The 22570-nt window shown below is 38.7% G+C and overlaps 1 protein-coding gene across 1 annotated transcript in view; it reads left to right on the forward strand.

Annotated features, from left to right (window-relative positions):
* The window catches only part of ZNF804B (zinc finger protein 804B), a gene marked incomplete at its 5' end in the record, with an annotated part of 31352 nt that extends 16593 nt beyond the window's left edge, over positions 1-14759 (forward strand). The window contains 2 exons of the mRNA XM_008938185.1: positions 8290-8420; positions 11081-14759. Of these exons, the coding sequence (XP_008936433.1) occupies positions 8290-8420; positions 11081-14759 (3810 nt within the window). The remainder of the gene's footprint in view (positions 1-8289; positions 8421-11080) is intronic.
* Positions 14760-22570: the final 7811 nt, after the last annotated feature.

The raw sequence follows: 22570 nt of genomic DNA on the forward strand, positions 1-22570 counted from the left end.
AAAAATAAGATTACAAGAGGTACTGAAAGTCTTGAAAGGAACTATTCTTGCACATATATATGTTACACTGTAATACCAGTTTCTTCTCTTTAAGCTGCTTAAATGAGAAGGTAAAAGAAATAAAATATATGAGGTTCTGATTTTGCTGTGGTTAATAAACAGCACAACAGCCCAATAAGTGAGGTAATACATGGACATTCAGTGAAGATATAGTCCCTGCCCCAAGTTTCTTATCATTCAAATGTGTTACTTTTACTAGGTAAATTGCTCTGTATTCCAAAGTGGCACCAAATATGTCTAGTCAAAGTCAACAGTTTCCAGTCAGCTTGTTGGAGCATGTGACAATAAGTTCATTGGAACAGATATAAAAACGGGTGGTCAAGTGGAGCTGGATCCACAAATCCAGCTCAGGCTGGATCCACAAATGCTCAGGCCTTCAGACAAGTGAGTTGCTGCCACAAAGTCCCTTGTCTTCTCCCTTATGGAAGTGGCCCCTGTGAAACCCATCTAGGTTAACTTTTCTTTGAGGATTCTCATAAGCGCAATACAAATGGATGTGTTTTAATCTAGCGATGGATGCAATCAGTTTAATTAGTAGGAACATTTGCAGATCTGGTTAAAATGTAAGAAGCTGCCACAGAAAAGACACAGGTAAACATTAATAGGTCTTGACACTTTCTGGTATTGTGCTAGATTGACCATCTTTCTATACAGACTCCACAGGAGTTTCTATGAAGACATACAAAACAAGCCCTCCAGCCACCTGTAATTTATCATTCTGTGGATATGCGATGTGATGGATCTGTGATCAACATCTCATTTACTGATGGATTCTCTAGGCCATGTCTGAGGACTGACTTTCCCCTCTTACTATCATCTCATTCCCCAACACAATCATATCAGGATATTTTCTGTCTTCCCATTCACTCTTACTAACAATATTGAATCTGTTAAGACTGATTATGATACTACAAAAAATTATTAATATCACACACTTCAAAGTGATCTGTAGCTACTTATAGGTAAAAACCCCAAAAATCTACCAGCTCATTTGGGAACTTCATATCTAATTGTTAATTCCTGTATGTAACAGCCTTTTCATTGTATTTTTAAGATTTTATTTACCACAGTAAAAAAGGCACATTACTTCGTTATTCCTTCCTCCCTTAGAAAGCTAATATTGTAAGCTTCACACATGAAGTCTAATTATGTTCTAGAGTAACTATCATCCTCATTTGATGGTTTGCAGTGTGAATTCATTTTACAAATAATGTAATTGGTTGCAATGTTAGGGTTACAGCCAGGAGAATAATTACGGAAATTCACATTCCTTTTTTCCTCATTTAACCACTGTATGGTGAATTTGTTTAGAACTTAATTAAGGAGCTTTTTGGCAAAGTGGAAATCAATCTTTAAAGCCAATCAGGCTCTCAAACACACGACGTTAGTTCATGGATACAGATTCAGAGAAGGCTCTGTGAATATGACAGAAGACATATACCTAACACTGACTGAACAAAGCAGTGGCATATACTAGTTTCACCTGAGGCTGCAATGCCTTACAGAATGATGAATATTTTGGAGGATGCATTGTGAATGAAAAAAAGTCTAAATGTAAAAAAAAAAGCTTAATTCATATTAACCTGCCATTTTCTAACTTAACACATGGCTATATTTTTTCCCCCAAATCTGCCTTCTATTTATATCCATGCAGTTATACTACTGTGAATAGAAGAGGAGTTGCTTCCCAATATACCTGCAGCAATAATTATGTGTCCCTGCACCTGAAGTAGTTATATTGAGAACCACTGTTAGATCTATACAATGGGATGAGCATGGCCCCTGGAAGAATGCTCAAAAGAAGCAATGTTGTCCCTCAGTACTGTGCTCCTATGGTCCTCAAGTTGAGAAACAGTGAATATAGAGAATATAGAAAGTAATAAAGAAAAAAATGTTTCATGAAGCCAGAGACCCCTTGGAGAATGAGTGGTGGCAAATCTGACAGGAAAATATAGATTATAAAAACCTCTGTATTCTTACAAATTATTTATATATTAAAAAAAAGCTCTGAAGTCTCCCTCAACTTTCTTTCTATTACATGTGCCAGAAGAACATTAATTCAATGGACTCATTTATACAATCTGTTGACATGCATATTATCTGTAGCAATGAAAATATACCAATAGCACAAATTTCCTGTATTGAAAGTCTGCGTCTGAGACTAGAATCATAGAATAGTTTGGGTTGGAAGGGACCTTTAAAGGTCATCTAGTCCAACCCCTCTGCAATGAGCAGGGACATCTTCAGCTAGATCAGAGCCTCTTCCAACATGATCTTGTATGTTTCCAGGGTTGGGGCATCTACCACCTAGCTGGGCAGCCTTGTGCTCAGCATAAAACATTTCTTCCTTATATTTAGGCTAAATCTACCCTCTTTTAGTTTGAAGCCATTATCCCTTGTCTTGTTGCAACAGGCCCAGATAAAAAGATTGTTCCCATCTTTCTTACAAGCCTTGTACTTGTTTAGAACTTCTTTTCACTCCAAGAGGTCCATGGCTTTCCTGTGCTGAGGACTCCAAAGCTGGACACAGCACTCCAGGTGAGTTCTTATCAGAGCAGAGTAGAGGGGAAGAATTATCTCCCCTGACCTGCTGGGCATGTTTTCTTTTGATACAGCCCACGACACAATTGGCCTTCTGGGCTATGATTGCCCATGTCCAGCTTTTCACCTAATGGTACCCCAAGTCCTTCTCTGCAGAGCTGTTTTCAATGCCTTCATCCCCCAGTCCATATTGAAACAGGGGATTGCCCCAGCCCAGGTACAGAACCTTGCACTTGGTTTTGTTAAACCTCAAGGTTGTCCAGGCCACTCTGGATGGCATCCCATTCCTCAGACATGTCAACAACATCTCTCAGCTTGGTGTCATCTGCAAAACTGCTGGGAGTGCACTCAATCCCACTGTCTAGGTCATTAACTGGCCCAAATACGGATCTCTGAGAGACACCACTTGTCACCAATCTCCACCTGGACATCAAGCTATTGACCACTACCCCCCTGGATCTGACCATCCAACCAATATCTTATTCATCAAAAAGTCGACCCATCAAATCCTTTTCTCCAATTTAGAGAACAGAATGTTGTGGGGAGGCCGTGACAAAAGCCTTACAGAAGTCCAAATAGACAACATCCATAGTTCTTCCCTTGCCCACTGATGTAATCACTCCATCATAGAAGGCCACTAGTTTGGTCAGGCATGACTCACCATTGGTGAAGCTGTGCTGGCTGTCTCCATTCATGTCCCTGTCCTCCATGTGCCTTAGCATAGCTTCTAGGAGGATCTGTTCCATGATCTTCCCAGACACAGAGGTGAGGTTGACAGGGTGGTAGTTCCCAGGCTTTATCCTTTCTAGCCTTTTTAAAATTGGGTGCAAAGTTTCCCCTTTTCCAGTCACCAGAGACTTCACCTGACTTGCATGACTTATCCAATATCAGAAAGAGTGGCTTGGCAACTACATCAGGCAATTCCCTCAGGCATCTCATCAGGTTCCTTAGGCTTACTCATGTTCAGGTTCCTCTGGTGCTCTTCTCTTACAGTGCGAAGGACTTATCCCCCCTAGTCCCTGTCTTGGCGTCCATAATTTTGGGAGGTTTGAGGAGAGAGGTTGTCCGTGAAGACTGAGGCAAAGGAGTTGTTGAGTACCTCAGCCTTCCCCTGGTCCATTTTTACCAGCTTGCTAGTCTTATTTATCACAGGTATATACTTCCATTGACTGTCCTTTTCTGGTTGACATACCTCTAGAAGTCCTTCTTGTTTTTATTCTTTGCATCCTTTGCCAAGTTCACCTCCAGGTTTGCCTTGGCCTTCTTGACCCCATCCCTACAGAATTAGGCAGTGTCCCTGTCCTGCTTCCACTGCTTGTGCATTTCCTTCTTGCCCTTCAGTTTAACCAGCAGATCTTGTCTCAGCCATATTGGTCTCTTGCCTTCCTTGCCTGATTTCTTACACCTGGGGATTGAGAACTCTTGCACTCTAAGTAATGTGTCCTTAAAGATCTGCCAGCTCTGTTCTGCTCTCCTATCCCTGAGGGCTGTTTCTCAAGGCAGGCTACTGACTTAACTCCTTGAAGAGCTGGAAGTTTGCTTTCTTAAAATTTAGGGTCCTGATTTTACTCCTCACCTGACCCATGTCCGTCAAGACTGTGAGCTCAACCAGTGCATGATCACTGCAGCCCAGGCTGCCTCCAATCTTGACATCATCAATTAGCTCACGTGTGTTGGTGACCAACAAGTCCAGTCTTGCATCCTCTCTGGTGGGGCTGTCTATTATCTGATTTAAAAAGTTACTCTCCATGCATTCCAGGAGTCTCCTGGATTGCCTATAGCTCATCATGATACTTTTCCAGCATGTCAGGGTGGTTGAATCCCCCAGCAAGACAAGAGCCTGCAAAAATATTTTGCCAATTATGTGGCCCAGCATAAAGGAACTGGCCATCACCAGGAAATAGATTTTACTCTCCAATTCATACAAATACAGAAAAGAGATGATATGGTGGATAACAGGACTAAACAGATCAATGCATTCACTCATAGTATCTGATATAGCAGAGGAAGGAGTAAGCCAAGTCAAAAGTGCAATCCCAATAATGAAAAAGTCATTATAGTAATTGCCAAAGAGAAGCATTGTCACATACATCACTCTTATCCTGTCCAGCTCTCAATCCTGTCCTGACATTGCTGGGAACACTGGTTGCAGTGGACAGTTAGGGAGCCCTTCCAGTGACAAGGAAACCATACACAATACATCCACCCATAAATAGGCTTCCCAAGTTTACTGCAAGCAGAACTAGCTCTTATACTATTAACTTCCAGGGGGGGATACCTTGTGTTAACTTCCTGATTTGTTTTCACTCAAGATTGGCCAGGCCTTGAGAGAAAACCAAGAGGAAAGTTTCTCTTGCTATTGAAGAATCCTCTGCCTGGTTGTGGGAATCATCCATATGTCAACTTTGATTCAGGGCTTGGGTTTTATACCCCAGCACTTCAGAGCACAATATCTCCTCTAGATAGATTAAGAAGCCTTCACCAATAGGCTCCCCTTGACTCGGTGGCCTGTAAGTAAACACCAACCACAAGGTTCCCATTGTTGCCTTGGTCTCTGATTCTTACCCATAAACTTTCAACCTGTTCATGGCTACTCTTCAGAGACAGCTCTTCTGCACTGTATCAATTTCTTGATGTAGAGGTCATTGCCTATGCCCCTCATTCCTCACCTGTCCCTTCTGAACAGCCTGTAGTCATCAAAAGCGGCACCCCAATCATGGGATTCATCCCATCAAGTTCCATTTGATCACTGATATTTCACATCTAGTGAAAGTAGGTAGTGAAGATGCAGGTCCTTTAACTCACTTGAATCTCCTGGTGATTCATATCCCAGTTGAGGAGAAGAATAGATCCAGAAGTTTTTGAGTGGGTCTTAGATAGGGGAGCCAACATGACACAGACTTGGTTGTACAACTAACTCTTTCCATAATAATTAATATTATTTTGTAGTCTTTTAATAATCTGTGTGGGTGTTTATAAAAAAAGGGATGGGTTACTTTCAGATATGGTGATTTCCACAAACACATGAGCACAAAAAAAACCCAGAGAAAGAATAGAACATGAGTTCTAAATATGATATATAGCTCCATGGTAATGATATTTGTAACAGGTGAAGGACAGAACACAAGATTGTTATTAAATAAATCATAATTTATTACACGTGCCTGTATTTTGATGCCCAGTTAAGTACCTAATTACTTGAAAAATGCAATTGTCATGTGAAGTGATGTTAATTTTCAAGCACACCTTTGAGCTTAGAGTTGTCATTCAGGTACCTGCTCAGTTACATACTGTTGTCCACCACCTGCAGAAAATATTTGTGTGCCTGTCAGGAGTCTGGCACAGGTTATTACTGAAGAAAACTACAGCTTTGCAGGTTCAGTAGGCAGTCCTGTGGTCTATCCAACATAGCTGACAAATTTAATTATGATTCCAAACTGGAGCTCTGTCAGTGCAGCCTTTTCTGTTTTGATGAGAAGATGCACAGGGAGAGCTCTTTCTCTGCTCAGGCTGTAGATATTTTTGATTTTTGGGTTTCATCTCCAGTTGATGAGTCCTACACTATGCTTATGTACTTTTCTTGTTATTCTTTTCTCTACCTCCTTGACATATGCTGTGTGCCATTAAAGAGAAAAAAATATTGTTAGGAATTCTGTTCTTAGTGTTGGTCCATTTACTATGTTGATTATCATCCTAGATGTCAAAGAAGTAAAATGGCATTGCTTTGCAGTACCTGCACTCCATAGTACCAGCTCTCCCATTGTTCTTTTTTTCCTTGACAGGTAGAAACTGTTTCTGTTTTTCTTCATGAATTCTTTATATGTGGTACTGAACAGCTCATGGTGACAGCTAAATCTAAAGGACATTTTTCAAATGTGTTTCTTTGCCCTTTCCTCACATTGAAGATGTTAATAAGACTCAAGACTACCTATGTTATTCTAGAGAGGATAGTGTTTTTACTGCTTCAATATCTCTACAGTCTTGTAAATACTACTTGGGTGACAGAAAGTGTGGATTTGTTCTGGGAAGATTCTCTGATTTCTTCTACGGCTTTGGCTTTAACATTGTTTAAAAAAAAAGCTTCTTCCTTGAACCAAAAGCAATATTGTCTTACATATTCATCTATTTTACTATAAGTTGCAGGGAATAAGGTTGCGGGAATGGAGTGCTGTATGACTGGCCTGGCACGAGGCATGTGAACAGTAGGGTAGGGCATGTAAGGAGACAGGAGAAAGTTAAAAATGTGATGAGGCAGCCATTTCTTTCCAAGGAACTGAAACAAAAGAGGTTTAAAGAGGACTTTGCAGCTGCTCTGTTTCAGTCTAATTCAGTGAAATACTAGGTGTTGGAGCTGATAGAAACTTTTCAGAGAAACGTACAGTTCTGACAGACTGTGAATATTTCTGATTGATATGGTTAAAGTTTCATCAGGCACCAGGCAGCAGGATGGTTTTTGCTGGTTGGTGGTACATCAGTTCCATAAGCAACCGTCTTTCTGGCCTTCTCCTCCTCATCCAAGGGAGTTTGCCTGTGCAGAGTCATCAGAGAGATTGAGACCCAGCTCTTAAGCTCCCTGAGCAGCTGATTTGCAGGCAGCCCAGCTCTCCCTACCTTCAGATCAGTGCTCAGAGGCACATGTCTTGGGGTCCAGGTGGATAAGAGGAGGCAAGAAACTTCCGGTCTTAGTCTGCCATTTTGAATTTCATGGAAGAGCATAGGGCCACCTCCAGAGTAAAGGGCAAGTGGGTGCAGTGGTTCAGTTTTCAGTCCTGGTCCTCAAGATTTCCGGCTGGGTATCCAGATGCACCAGGGCTCCCTCCTGGTTTGTAAACCTGCCTTCCCCAAGCACCACAGCGCTGAATAGGTGGTAAAGGGAAGAAGTCATTTCTACCATGGAGTGTTGAAGTATGGACCTGAACCAGGAAACTGTGAGGCTGGAAATGATCTGATAAATTCTAGAGAGCACAGTGAATGGAAAGGCAAGATTAGTACCACTTTTTCTGCAGAGGATATTTTTGACACCTTTTGCTTTGTGTTGTCTTCTCCTTCACTTTTCCTTTTACTATCAAAAATACAATAAAGTCAAGGAATTTTGCTCTCTCCAACAGGAATTACCTGGCTTATAGATGTTCAAGGGGGTCCAAAACAATTGTGAAAATAACCATAAAGAGTTTCCTGATCAAGTGTTTCAGACAGTAGTTCTCTCCTTTGAAAAACAAAGGAAGTCTTAAAAAGCTACAAAAGCAACACAGAAGCACACATAGATCCATGCATACATATCCAAGTATAGAGATATGTAAAATATCTGACATACACAAGCGCAGCTTTATTCTAGTATGTGCCTATAGGTTAAATTCCAACTGACTGAATTAAATAAAATAATTTTGACAACATTAAATGGTGTCTATTTGTGCATGTGCTTGCACACAACAGATTTGTGTATTCATAAGAAAATAAAAAGCTGGCTTTCATATGTGGGTGTATATCAGCTAAATAGCAATGGTCCATTCATGTTGTTTTTTAAGAAAAAAGAGGATTTTCAATCTCTTCTTAGGATGATAGCATTTAAAGTATATTTTTACTCTCTGTTTATGTACTAAGTTCGCCAAAATAAAATAAATCAAGTAAGAGGAAATGCTACTATTGTGTCCATATTTAATCCCTTCTCTTCTTGTTCTTTTCACACAGAGATTGAAAGATTTAAAGCAAAGGGAATTTGCTCGAAATGTGGCTTCAAAGTCATGGAAAGATGAGAAGAAACAGGAAAAAGCACTCAAGCGGCTCCACCAGCTTGCCGAGTTACGGAAGCAGTCAGAATGGCAAGTTTTTAAAATTTATACTACATTTTAATGCCCTCTTTCCTCAGTACCAGGAGAAATCTCCATATTTTTACTCCTACACTCTATACCGTACAGCATTTGTGTATACTGTAACCTGTTCTCTGCTGTCCCCAGCTCCAAATGTTCCTGTTCTGCAAACTATAAAATTGAAAGCCCCTGAATTAATTATTTGCTATTTGAAGGTGTTTTTCCTCTCCTGTAACTAGTTAATCTCATCTCTTCTGAACTGGAAGATGTTTTTATAATATCACCATTTTACCTTATTCGAACTGACCTGAATAGATTAGTATAACTGTCCTATCATTTGATAGTAATTGAACAGGACAGCAAAAATACCTTTAGAGAATCTATACTTAGTTTGTGAACCATTTTCACTACTTTTAGTATACTGAGATTATTCTCACAGTTTCTCCGTAGAGTAATGGAAGTATCATTACATGAAAGAAAAACAAGTAATTAGTTGTTTGTCCAATACTGTTAGAGCTATTGATTAATATCAAGATACAGTACAAAGTTTGGACTAACAAGCCATTACATTTTAGAAATCTCCTTTGTTTAATAACACCAAATGCTTCAGTAGAATAGATTGCCACCAAACCAATAGTTCATGTTAATCTATAACTATAATGAATTAAGCAGATAATTAAACTGGCATCCTTGTAAATTCATATCAAGCTTACTCTTCCCTGGAAATAATAACATTCAGAGTTTATTATACACCCATTTTTGCCTATATAACTGCTTTTGAGTAGTCTGCTGAAATATAATAGTTTAGTGCTAATGTACCACTTTTATGATTACAACTCCAATTTTATACAGATCTACTGAGAGAAATGTAACTGCCTGTGGGAAGACGCCTTTATGCCCCTGCACTTGAAGATGTAGTCTCAGATAGGCAGTTAAGGCCTGTGATAAAAGGAAAGCCAGAGTATGTCTGGGAAAGAAAAAAGCGCATTTCCTTTCAGTAAGATCTGGGAGCCCATGCTCTTATACAAAGAGCCTGGAAAGACGATGATTGTTATTCCTGATTGGAATGACTAATAGGTTCAGGGATGGCTGAGAGCCGTGGTCTTGGTAGAGGGGTTCCATTCTCTGTTGCTCAGGCAAGACAGGAAGTCAGCTTTTCTAAGCAAAGGACTACACAGACACACACACTTGTTACTATCCCTCAGTACTGTGTCTCGGGTTCCAACAGAGTTCCTTACAACAAGCTAATAAAATTTGACAACAAAATTACTGTACAACTTTTGCACAGAAAAATGGAAAATGCAGCTTTATTTTGCTGTTCAAAGAAGACTTTGGAAAGGATGTCTTTACATGCCTTCTCCAAGAGCTATTTTCTTCTTGATGTACAAGTAGGGGTGAGTTTGTACCTCCTGGTGCCAAATTTGTGGCACATGCAAATATATTCTCAGAAATGCATACATATTCTCATACTCAAAATTAATCCTACTCCAGGGATTCTTTATGTTGTTTCCTCTGCTGAAGATCAATTCATTTTTGCTGTGTTTATAGAACATGCTAGCCTATTTGTAGATAGCTGTTATGCAGACCTGGCAGTCATAATTTACTTACATTTCATTATTTTCTAATTTTTAATCAAACTCTTTCCTGAAGCTCGTTCCAATTTTTTTCATGCAACTTTATTGTAGCGCTGTGTTGAGAGCAAATGTAGATAACTGGTCTAATGAAATGCATGTTTAAAATATTACTTGGAATAACATTTTTGTGGTGGCTATACATGTCTCATCCCTAATGGAAAATGGCAAGTGATTCCAATCTCAGTTAATTATCTATTCAAGAAATCAATGATTTATCATGTTTGTTAAGAAGTTCCTAGAACAGATTGATATTTATTTTTTTTAAATACAAGAAAATTAAACCACAGATTTAAAATCTGAGATGTTTGGGGAAAAAAGAAAAATTTAATCAATGAAAGTAGAATACAGAGAAACAAAACATAGCAAAGTCATTCAAATTGTTATTGATAAGGAGAGCACTGAAGTTGCCATTAATATTGATGGAAATTCACCTTGTGTCCTTTTCCCCACCTGTTTGGTAATAGTTTTAGCATTAGTATCTCTTTGAATATTTAAAAAACGAATTTATTGTGCAATAGCACAAAGATAAAATAAGAAATCTACTCTTTAAAAAAATCATACATACACCCTATCTAATCAAGCAGAATGCTACCTTTTCTCCTACAGAGTTTGACTCTGCAGATGCTCCAAGTGGAAGTGTCTTATTCTGAACAAAGCACAATCCCCTTCGCAGTGGTCTCTCAGAAACCCAAAACTCACCCCAGACCAGGGGTAACAATTCTTGATAACAATTCAGAGTAAAGACAATATTGTTGATTCTGAATGTACGTGGGCATAACTCTGAAAAAGACCATTCATGTGCTGTTTTCAACTCATAATTTCCTTTATGCAAAGACTGTTTTGCCCATATAGAAGGCCAGGCTCAGGGCTAGAATGCACATTTATCCTTTAGAAACTCCAGAAACTTAGTTTTCCCTGGCAAACTTTGTCAAATTCAAGTTTTGTCTTAACTTGGTTGCTTAATACAACTATTTTTTTTTTCTTTTTCTTTTTCTTTTTCTTTTTCTTTTTTTTTTTTTTTAATTTGTTACCTTACAGCGTCAATGGGAGTGGACCATTGCTTAAAGCTCCCAGATTAGTAATGGGAAAAAAGCATTCATCAGATGGCATTTTTGTGTACAAAGGCAGCAAGTTCACAGCCAGTTCTGAAAGAACCACCACAAGTGAAGGACAAAGTTTCTCCAGCAGTGTACTAGAGAAGCAGCAGCTTATCATAAGCAGACACCAGTCCCCTACTGAAAGACCCCTTGCACTTGGAAATCAAGTCTCACAAGTGTTCCCAGATAACACCAATACTTCTCAAAGGGCAGGAGTGTCCTTCTCATTCTCTAAAAAAGTCCCTTTGAAGCTCGAGTCCTCAGCATCTGTCTTCAGTGAGAACTCTGAAGAAGGAAATGATTGTAGTGAATCCTTCCACCATAAAACAAAGCCAGCTGTCGAGGGCTGTCATTCTGTCACACTTTTGGAGGAGGGCATGAGAGCAAGCTTGGATAAAGGGCCACCTATTACACAAGGCCAAATGGATTTGGGTAACAGTTCATCAAGTCATGTAGCTGCAAAACCTAAAATGATAACGGAAAATGATAAAAGTAGTGATAACACATTAGAAGAAAAAGTCAGTGCTCTTCCTTCATTTTCCAAAGTCAAAATACACCTTTCAAATTTGGATTTTCCTAGTTCCCTTAAAGAAACAGAGCAAGAGAGCAGATTGAATGAGTCTGAACAATTGTTAGAGACTCTGATTTCACCTTCATGCCAAACTAGCAATTCTTGTATCCAGCCAAACACCTACAAGCACAGCAATGCTTACCTGTCTGACCAGTTACCTGAGCTCCCACAACAGCCAGCACCTGAGCTAGCATGCACAAGCAACATTAATGACAGTCATGGAGTGGTAGAAAGAGAAAGGTCTTTGGAGAGTTCAGAAACCATGAACAGGAACATGAAAACACTTCCAAGGGAGACCTTAGTTAAAGAGGTTAAGTCCCAGACATTGCCTTTCCTCCGTGTAGTGAGCAAAGATGGCACCACTGCTCTACAGTGGCCCACAGAATTACTTTTGTTTACAAAAACTGAGCCCTGTATTTCATATGGCTGTAACCCACTGTATTTTGACTTCAGGCTCTCTTTAAATCACAGAGATGGTGAACGGCATAAAACAAATGAAGGAAGCTGTAAAGAGTGCTCTATAAATAAGACTGCAGATGAAAATGAAGCCTCAGGTTTAATAAAACACAAACAAATGTCAAATGAACAAGGTAATCAGCTGTTGAAACCAAAGAAGATGAAAGGTTCCCTAAATCCAAGAAAGGCCAAGCAAAAAGCTGAGTCAGACATAGGCAAAGAAATGAATGAAAATGGTCAAAAATGCATTGCAGATTATTTGAATGAAAATATACCCAAAGTGCCTGCTTGCCTTGGTGTCTCACAAAAGGATTATGTGACAGAAAAAAGTCTTCATACAACTACACTGAGAAGACCTTTAAAACATCATTTTCAAAGCTGTGAAAGAAAAGCCCAGAACATTAGAAATGAAAGCATTTCCTTTTCTGCTTTTATGTCCAGGATTAAGAAGTCTAAAGCTGCAAAATGTAATTTAATTTATTCTGAGGAAAAATGTGAAAACCAAAATGACTGCAGATCCATTCAAGACGTGTCCAGCTGCAGCAGTGCCATAAGTGACAGTGGAAAAGACTCTAGTGGAAGTTTCCTTATCTGTAAATCCTGTTCAAGCAGCAGGTATTCAGAAAATGAAGGATGCGGAAGTTACATGGGATGCTGGAGATTCCCATCTCCCCAGAAGTCCTTCTCTGACAGACATTCCAGCTATTCTGACACTTCAATTAGTGATACGAGTAACTGCATAAGTTACATGAGTCCCCTGTCAAACAATCACAGCAGAAATCATTTGCTTTTTTGTTGTAAAAGAAAAAGCAAGACAGCTGAAAGGCACAAATGTAAGCACAGAAAGCACAAGTGTATTTTCACTTCTGATGATACAGATGAGGATTGTCTTTGTCACAGTAGATCTCACAGAACTAGAAACTGTACACAGAGGAGCACAGTTAAATATCTAAGATGTTCAAGACATAAAGTTTTACAACACGGGGACAGATCTAAACACAGCAAATGTAGATACCGGCATTTTGGCAAAGCATGTGGTAGAAGCAGAAGCTACCATAGCTCCAAAAGTTGTTCTACCAGAGATTCAAGAAGCAGTGAAACATCATCTAGTAGCAGAATATCAAGAGGCAGCAGTTCAGGATCATTCTCAAAGGAGGCTGACAACTGTGATAACAAAATAAAAGAGGATGCAGAAAGAGGTTCTAAGGCCAAACCAGGAAAAGCTGAAACTGCACATTACAGCTCTCTGAATGTGAATGGCCAGACACAAAACTTCGCCACCTGCTCTGCTGAAACGCTAGCAAAAGACATATGTGGAAAAAGAAAGTCACTGACAGCCAAGTTACTTTTAGAAAGAGTGCAGTCCAAGAAAACTCAGGAACAAATGCACGATTCTAAGAGATTTTCAAACACTTGTGGGGTCAAATTAAACAATCATTCGCAAAGTCACTTTGCTCTTCAGTTTTCATCGTCAGTAGATAACATTGCAGTATTACCTTTGCCAGAGAAACTGTTAAGCATAGGTAAAAATGACATGGGGCATAATGAAACCAGTTCATTGGAAACCAATGTGAAGAAAAACAACTCTGAAACATCAGAGATAACTAATGTTGCTCTTTCAACAGGCACTGATTATGATCATTGTCTTTTTAAAGACATCATTCAAATAGAAGCAGGCTATCAGAGCCAGTGCATAAAAAGGAACACAGCAATAAAGGAACAATCCAATCTCTTCATTAGTGAAGTGCAACCCTTTATACAAAGCTGTGACCCAGTACCAAATGATTTCCCTGGTGCTTTTTCCTCTAATAGATATTCTGTTGTTGCCAATTCAACAGAGACCAAAGAAGAACTACATGATGTAAACATAGCCTTGAACCAGGCAGAAGGCAGTTCAGGCTCTCTTTGTGACGATGCTGTACAGAAGTACAATGACACAGTAAATGACCTAGAAGCGTACAGTAAATCCACCTCCCCTACTTTAACGCAGCAGCCTATCACATTTTCAGCAGAGGAAGTAGACAAATACAGGTTGTTGCAGCTACAAGCCCAGCAGCATATGCAGAAACAACTCCTGGCAAAACACCTGAAGGTTTTGCCTGCCCCAGGACAAGCTGCCTTCTCTGCAACACCAGCGGTTCCTGCCCTCCCTGTTCAGCAGCATGCTTCTGTCACCACCATCCACCACACACTGTTGCAACGCTTTGCTCTCTCGTCATCTATACAACCCCATGGCAACCTGGGGCACCTTCACCCCCTTTCTCAGGCACATCTTGCCCCCATGTCGCTTTCCCCGTTAGCACCAGCCCTCATTCCCACCCACGCGGCTTTGCTGACAGGACACCCATTGCAATTGGTCTCCACCTCCCCCCTCCACCGTTCTCCACTGACCTTCCCTGTACTGCCACACGCATGTATCCCAGCCTTCTTTGCACCACAGCTGAATGCAGCCACTCCTTCTGCTATACATCTGAATCCCTTAGTTCACCCATTACTCCAAGGGCAAGAGCCCCATCACCATTCTTGCTCTAGTCAGACCCAACAGTTACCTACAATAAAAGAGGTTTTCAGTGTTTCTAGCTATTTAAACTAGCCCAAAAGATTATACCATGGCTCCAAAAGCAAATTTGAATAAAATAAATTATTCAGTGTTCAACCACATCTGAGGGGAAATCTACTGTTTTACTAAGAGCACAGTGGCAAATATTTTAAAGTCCACGTTCTGGCTGACAGCGTAAGACTGTTGATTTTATTCTCATATCACTGAGTAAAAGCTGTTTTAAAGTCTTTTATGATACTACCATAAGGAGTACAGGGTCCAGCTAGTGTCTTTCTACAGAAGATTTGGAAAGAATAGCCTGACATGATGTCTGTGACTGTGAATAGGAATGGGACCACAGCACCCAGAAACAACAGGATCACTGATGAGTGATTTAAAGTAGTGTCATTTGAGGTAGAGCAATCTTGACACACCTCAAAGGTTTGCTTTTCTGAGTGTGTATATGCAAGGACACAGTACTTGGTCTAGTTAAGGTATTTCAGACTGAGCAAAAAGAGGGTATCTGGGACCACAAATACCCAGTCTGTCTCCTGGCCAAAACAAACTGGGGAGCTTCAGAGTGAGGGGTGGACTTAACACTGGAAGAAGAAGGTCGCAACAACATCTCAAAGATCCTTTAGTGATTTCAACCCTGTGATATGTTGATTGGATGGTGTAAAGGGACTGCAGTTTGGCCACAGGTATGTAACAAAAAAAATTCCCTTAGTGTAAGGGACTCTGTGCTGGCATAAGCAGGCTGCTACTTTTCTTCCTGAGCCAGTAATCCAAGAAGGTGAGGGAAAGAAGAAGATGAAGCCAAGTATTGCCTGCCTCTGGCTGCAGCATAGGATATGTCAAGGGTGAGGTGTAGCAGTACAGGGCTGCCAAGCAGCTAGTGCTGGCTTTGATCCTTGGCTAAGACTGCAACAGTTCTTTCCTACCAAACAGAGCTCTGACATGTGGGACAGTGTTGCCCAAAGAATGTGTAAATATATTCCATCCCTGTCACAAACAACATAAACAATTGACTGGTCCTATAAAATCATGCTGATATTCATAAAGATGCAGAAGTAAAATTCAGAGCAGAAGCTGGCTCTCCAAGTCCAGTCTCATAGCAAACCACAGTTCTGAACATTTCAAGTATATTGAATCTAAATAAATACATGAAGATTCTCACATGGCTTCCCAAACTCTCAACATACAAATTGAAGTTCTGAATCTGCAATGTTTGAACTCATGTATCCGTCCTTCAGGGTAATGCGTGGTTGAAAATGCTAGTAATAACTGTGTATTTGGAAACAGGGGAGAGCTTCAGCATCTCTTTGAATGGCACATTTTGACTATTTTTACATTATTTTTAACTCAACAGGGAATATTTAGCATGAAATAAGGTTCATAATTGTGGTTAGACTGCAGGCATGCTTCCCAGTATAATTGGGCATTGAAGTGTCCAACAGACAGTATGTGTTTGTTTGGATTAGAAACATTTCAAATAATTTCAATTCATTTGCAGTAATGTAGTGCACAATTAATAATATATCTTTCAGTGTCAGTATATAACACATTAAAAATCTTTTGGAGGATTTTATTCCATTATATTTGGCTATCTGAAGAAACAGAGAAATCTAATTACAATTAAGTATTTAAAATACAACTTAGGACTAATTTCCTAACAGTTTAAATCTAAATAGATTCATTCATTTCAATAAAATGGAATTATTTTAATTCCTAAAAGCAGTGGCTTCAGCATAAGATGGTATTAGGCCAAACTTTTCAAATGGCTTTACAAGTTATGATCGCTTGTTTTGTATTTTCAAACTTAAAGTTTCTTTGGATACTCAGCATTTTAGCCATCAAGTAAAAGCTGTCAGGAGAAAATCTAGAAACTGAGCAGAAGCAAAACATGTTTGTATTGAAAAGGATTGGTGCACCTTCAAATATCTTTTGTTGGATTCCCAGTTGATTTATTGATTTCATCAACAAAATGGATTCGTGCCATTTTGGAGCAATATATCTTTATGGTTTAATATTCTTATTTTAATCGTAGGGTACATCTTTAATTTAAATTATTGCCTCACTCAGTGGACCAATTGGAAACTTTAGTTATCATTCTGTAGAAACACTCTGAACTGGACATTTTAAAGGAGCAGGTCAACCTGTGCCTTAGAAGAGGCTGACAGTTGCACAGCCATCACCAGCATTCAAGGCTAATACCAGCCTAAAAGATGCATTTCCAGCTCCATAAAATTTTAAATGTATGGGCTCAGTTCCATTCTTATTCAAGAAAAAACAGTTCTTGTTGTGTATAAGAGTTCATTTGAATCCTAAGTAGATAACACCAAGAGAAAAAAGTAGAACAGAAGAAATGACAGACTAATCTCTAATGTGTGCACACATTTTGTAGCCCTGCTTCTTACAGACAATGTTAGTATTGTAGAAATTCTATGGCAAGACACCTGACCAATTGCAACCTAACAATATCCTACTGTGTAGAACATTTATGGAATATAGTTATATACATTTCCCTTCATGTATGCACAATATAATGGGATTCTAAGAAGGAACCACATCACAGGATGTCCATGCTTCGTTGTATATACCAACAGAGACGATCTGGTAAGGCAAATGAATAGACAATAAAGATTAAATTTAGAACAATGAGAATGAGGATGTTGAGAGGTATTGATGGTGAAAAGAGAGATTAAGAAGGAACAGAAACAGCACAATAGCAAAACAGCAGCCATTGACTACCAACAAAGTGAATGTAAAGTATCATTCTTAGTACACAGAAGGAGTTTTCTTGGAGAAATATAATAAAAATTATCAGCACATCTGATGTGATATATTTCTTCTATTTGCTGCTATATTTTTTTTCATCAGTAATGTACTTTAAATATGTACCAATATTATTATTTAAAGCATAATTAAACCTCATATATGGAGCCATCCTACAATTTTGGTTTTAGATTGATTTTTAAAAGAGTTACAGTATCCTCGTGGGAGCAATATATACACTCCAAGTTAATAATCTATTTTAGATTATTGTATATTCTTGATACATAATCCAAGGAAACAGGTCACTCACACTGCAAAATTCCGGTAAAAAAAGTGTCCTGAGTTACACAAAGATAAAAAAATTTAGGTTTTTTTTTTTAATGGGTTTTGGTGTGGTTTTTTTTGTTTGTTTGTTTGTTTTTGTTTTTGTTTTTTTTGGTGGTTTTTTTTTGTTTTGTTTTTTTGATGGTTTGGTGTTCGGGTTTTTTTATATAACTAGCACTTCTGGAATACGTTTACCGTGTTTATATGTTGTGCATTTTTGCATAAAAATGCCATTTGACCAGATTGATTCTAAAACTGTTAAGTTTGTATTTTAAACTGGGTAATATTCTGGCTAGTATAATATGTAAACTAGTAATTTTGTTTTGTATTCCCTGTATAAAGTGTTTTATATTATACAGTAGCTAAGTGAATTGCACTATTGTACATGCAATGCAGCTTTTTTTTAAGTTATTCAAGGAATTCCTGGGAATGTAGTTTAATGCAATAATTATTTTTTTTTTCAATAAAAAGGCTTACTGTTATAAAGAGTGTCAGTCATGTATTTTTAATGTAAAGCATACCAAAAGGAAGCAACATAATAAAATTCAGAATGATGCAAACATATCCTGCATTTTAATTTGCATAACTGAAATGCATTTAACTTATCCCTGTGACTATAATCCTGAAATTTCTTAGAATGTTTCCTAAAGATTTTAGTATGTGTTACCAAAGTAGGTTGTTTAAATGGAAATGAAAATAAATATTCCTTTAAAAACATTCTATCCATGTGTTTTTTGCAAATACTTCTAATGGATCGACGTCCTCCTGGATGCTTTTATGTGCTAATCAATTTATTTAGAATTACACTTATAACTTGTCAGGTTCCCTAGATAATGTTTCTGAGCTATGATTCTTAATGCTTGCATAGAACGTCCTTTGGTACAGAGGTGAAGAGGAGGATCTACAAATGTATTGTTTATTCAGATTTTAACCATTCTCTAAAACATACCTTATTCATTATAAGTATTTCTTTATCCCATTTTCCCTTCTACCTTTTTTTCCAGTTTGTTATATCCTTTTCCATCTATCTTTCATTTATACTGTAAACTTTAGACACGAGGGTTTAGGTATATTTATATAGGTACTCAGCTTTGAAGGTCCCAAGCACTGCTGCTATGCTAATTGTAAGGCTAGTTATAGCTGTCAGTTATAGACAGTTTCAGAAGTTTCATGTCTCTAGGTGAGCACAAAGACTGAAGTAATGTAAAAACAAGTGTCTGCATAGGTACATGTAATAGATAATACCCCGTTTTTTGAGGTTTGACGTGAAAGAGGTTATAGTCTATAAGGTGTCTCTCCATAGCTAGAAATACCTTGGTCAACATCTGGGACCAAGTTAATCTATCATACAGCGACATATCATGACTCAGATGTTTTATAAAATCTTGAAATCACAACAAGTCAACAGATACATAATTGACAAAGGGTATCTAAGTCCATTCTCATTTCTTCAGTAAGCTGCTTCATAATGAAAACAAAATTCAGAACTGGACAAACTTAAAGTGTGGCATGTCTAAAGGAAACCCCCTGTAAATTAAGATCTATACCATCAACAGTTAGCTACAGTAGGCTTCCAACTGAGCTTAGTTCTCACCCATTTGTTGTTGAATAAGCAGTGATACTATTTTGACTGGGATGTAATATGTGAAGAAATGAAGTTGTCCACAACTTTCTATTCCTGGTAAAGCTAAGTACTAATTACTCATTCTTTCTTAAAGGTTGAATCCCAGGTCTGTTTAACAGATTAGTCTAATTTGATTTTGTTTTCTTTAATTTTTTTCTATACCACAATTTATCTCTTCAGGCCAAACTTACATTTAAGACTGTTACTTCCTTGAGAAAGAAAAACAAATATTTTGCCAGACTTGAAATGTCTCCCATCACCAGATGGAGAGAGAATTTTGAGGGAACAGATACACGCTCAATTAAATTTAAAAACGGAAACCCCAATAAAGCAGGTATTAAGAGACAACATGAATGAAGAAAAATCTATTTGTAGCTACTTATGTCTGAATATGATTGCAAAATACATGAGATTAAACAATTTCATTTAGAAAGGACTTAAAACAATCATCTAGTCCAGCTGCCAGACCAATTCACAACTGACCAAGTTAAAGTATACTATAAAGGGCACTGTCCAAATGTCTTTTGAATCATAGAATGTCTGGGCTGGAAGGGACCTCCAAAGGTCATCTAGTCCAACCCCCTGCCATAAGCAGCGACATCTCCACCTAGATCAAGCTACTCAGAGCTTCATCCAGCCTGATGTTGAATGTCCCCAGGGATGGGGCCTCCACCACCTGTCTGGGCAAGATATTCCAGTTGTCTGTCACCCTCATACTGAAGAACTTTTTCCTAATGTCTAACCTAAATCTACCCTTTTCTAGCTTAAAGCCATTACCCCTCATCCTGTCACTACAGACCCTTGTGAATAGTCCCTCCCCTGCTTTCTTGTAAGCCCCTTTAAGGTATTGGAAGTTCGCTATAAGGTCCCCCCAGAGCCTCCTCTTCTCCAGGCTGAACAACCCCAACTCCCACAGCCTGTCCTTACAGGAGAGCTGCTCCAGCCCTCAGTGACAGGCTTGAGGGATTGACCTCTCTAGAAAGCCTGTTCCAGTGTTTGACCAGCCTCTCTGTAAATAAATGCTTCCTCATGTCCAGTCTAAACCTCCCTTCATGCGGCTTTGAACCATTCCCTGTCCACTTCCTGTCCTCAGGAAGGCATAGAGAGCAATGGGACCGCCTCTCAGCCTTCTTTTTTCCAAACTAGACAAGCCCAAAGTCCATAACCATTCCTCATAGGACATTCCTTCCAGCCCTTTCAGCTTTGTTGCCCTCCTCTGGATGCATTCAAGGAGTTTTGCATCTTTCTTTAACTGTGGGGCCCAGAACCGCACACAGTACCCAAGACGAGGCTGCACCATCGCCGAGTACAGCAGGACGAGGACCTCTCTTGACCAGCTGGCTGCGCTGTGTTTGGTGCACCCCCAGGTTGTGTTCTGCTCTCTACACGGCTCACTCCTTATGAGCCTGCTGGCAACCAGCACCTCCAGATCCCTCTCTGCATGGCTGATCTCCAGCCACTCCTCTCCTAATTTATACTTCTTGTCTCTGTCCTAGAAATAGTTTATCTGGCTACAATCAGCCCACTCGGGATCCAGCCACACAAGGCTGAATCAAAGATGTTCAACTCCCACATTGCAATGGTTTGTTTTTTTCCTTTTCCTTTTTTTTCCATTTCCTTTTCTTTTTCCATTTCCTTTCTCCCTGCTGTGTTCTGCTTCATTGTTTAGTCCCACAATCAATCCCATCAGTAGAGCCAAAGAAGCAAATGAGACTGAGCCAGGACAGGAAAAGAGAGAAGCATGTTAGGCCAATTTTATTCAGAGATGATGTCTGACTCCTTGTGAAACCATGCAACACCAGCAAAATCTTTCCCTCTCAGTGGTAGGAGGTCTTTCACTTCACTTCACTTCACTTCAGTGCATAACCTTATTATACAAAACAAGCACTTTACTATAAATGTTATACAGAAATAGAAAGAATCACTGGGAATGCAGCTCATTACCTTGCACTTTCTAGTGTGGATAAGAGGAATCTGCAAGTCAGTGAACTGCACTGCTGCCTTGCTGAGACTGGAGCACACTGTTGTGATGTGCTTGAACATTTATCTCCCTCAGGGCTAAGGGAAATTAAATCACTAGTATTTTGGGTTATGGAAATACTCAGCATCCTCAGGGCTGTCAGGTTGACCCTTAAGTCAACGCTTTACTTGTCTGTAAAGCATACAGCACTTTTAAAATACTTTTAATTATTTTTCAATAAACACATTATTTTCTTTCACAGAAAACACAGAAGACACCAAATAGCCAATTGCAGGAATTATAAATAAATCTAATTACAGTAATAGGTATTTATTGTAGACTTCTACTACTTAACAGTGACCAATCTGTTTTGTGAATGTGTGTCAAAATGCTTTTGACTAAGATGTCAACCATTAGATACTTGACTGTCTTAAAAGAAGACTCAACCCAAACTAATTTTTTTATGACCTAGCTATAATCCCCTCGAAATAAAGATTAGGTTGAAAATCTTGGTAGGTCACCAAGCAATATAAGCAGTTCTGCTGCCGCTACTTAAGTGTACATCTAAAACTTATATTACACACACAAAAAAAATCAATATTTCATTCTTATGAACCAGTAAACTTTTTAGACCAAATAAATATGTCAGTTGCAAATCAATAAATTAAATGTATTTATCAATTTTATACATAAGGCTGTTCTGTGTATTCCAAGTTATGTCTGCAAATCAGCAATATTAATAAATAACTTATTGTGAATGGAATGAACCAATTAGTCTCAGACAGCTATAAATTATTTCTATATAAAGCAATGCGTTCCATACAAAAATGACTGAATTATAATTTGCTTTCTTCTCTTTTGCAAGTAATTTATGGGCTGTTTTCTGTCATCCCCACTGAGAAACTCTACATAATTTAATAGAAATAGTTATATGTGCATGTGTTTGGATGCATGTCTTCTTAAGGATTTACAATTGCATCTAATAGAAACTTATAGCCCTGAGGCAGAATTAGAATCCTACATATATTAGGATTAATACATTCATGTATTAATTAGGATTAATTCATGTAGGATTAATGTATGTAGATCAATGTAAATGGTGTAGAATTAGAATCCTACAGAAGATGAAAGATGTAGAGGTAGGAAATAGCTTAAATCAATTGTTGCATATCATCATGCGTG

This window comes from Merops nubicus, unplaced genomic scaffold (genome assembly GCF_000691845.1).
Source record: "Merops nubicus isolate BGI_N331 unplaced genomic scaffold, ASM69184v1 scaffold1824, whole genome shotgun sequence".
Taxonomy (NCBI): Eukaryota; Metazoa; Chordata; class Aves; order Coraciiformes; family Meropidae; genus Merops; species Merops nubicus.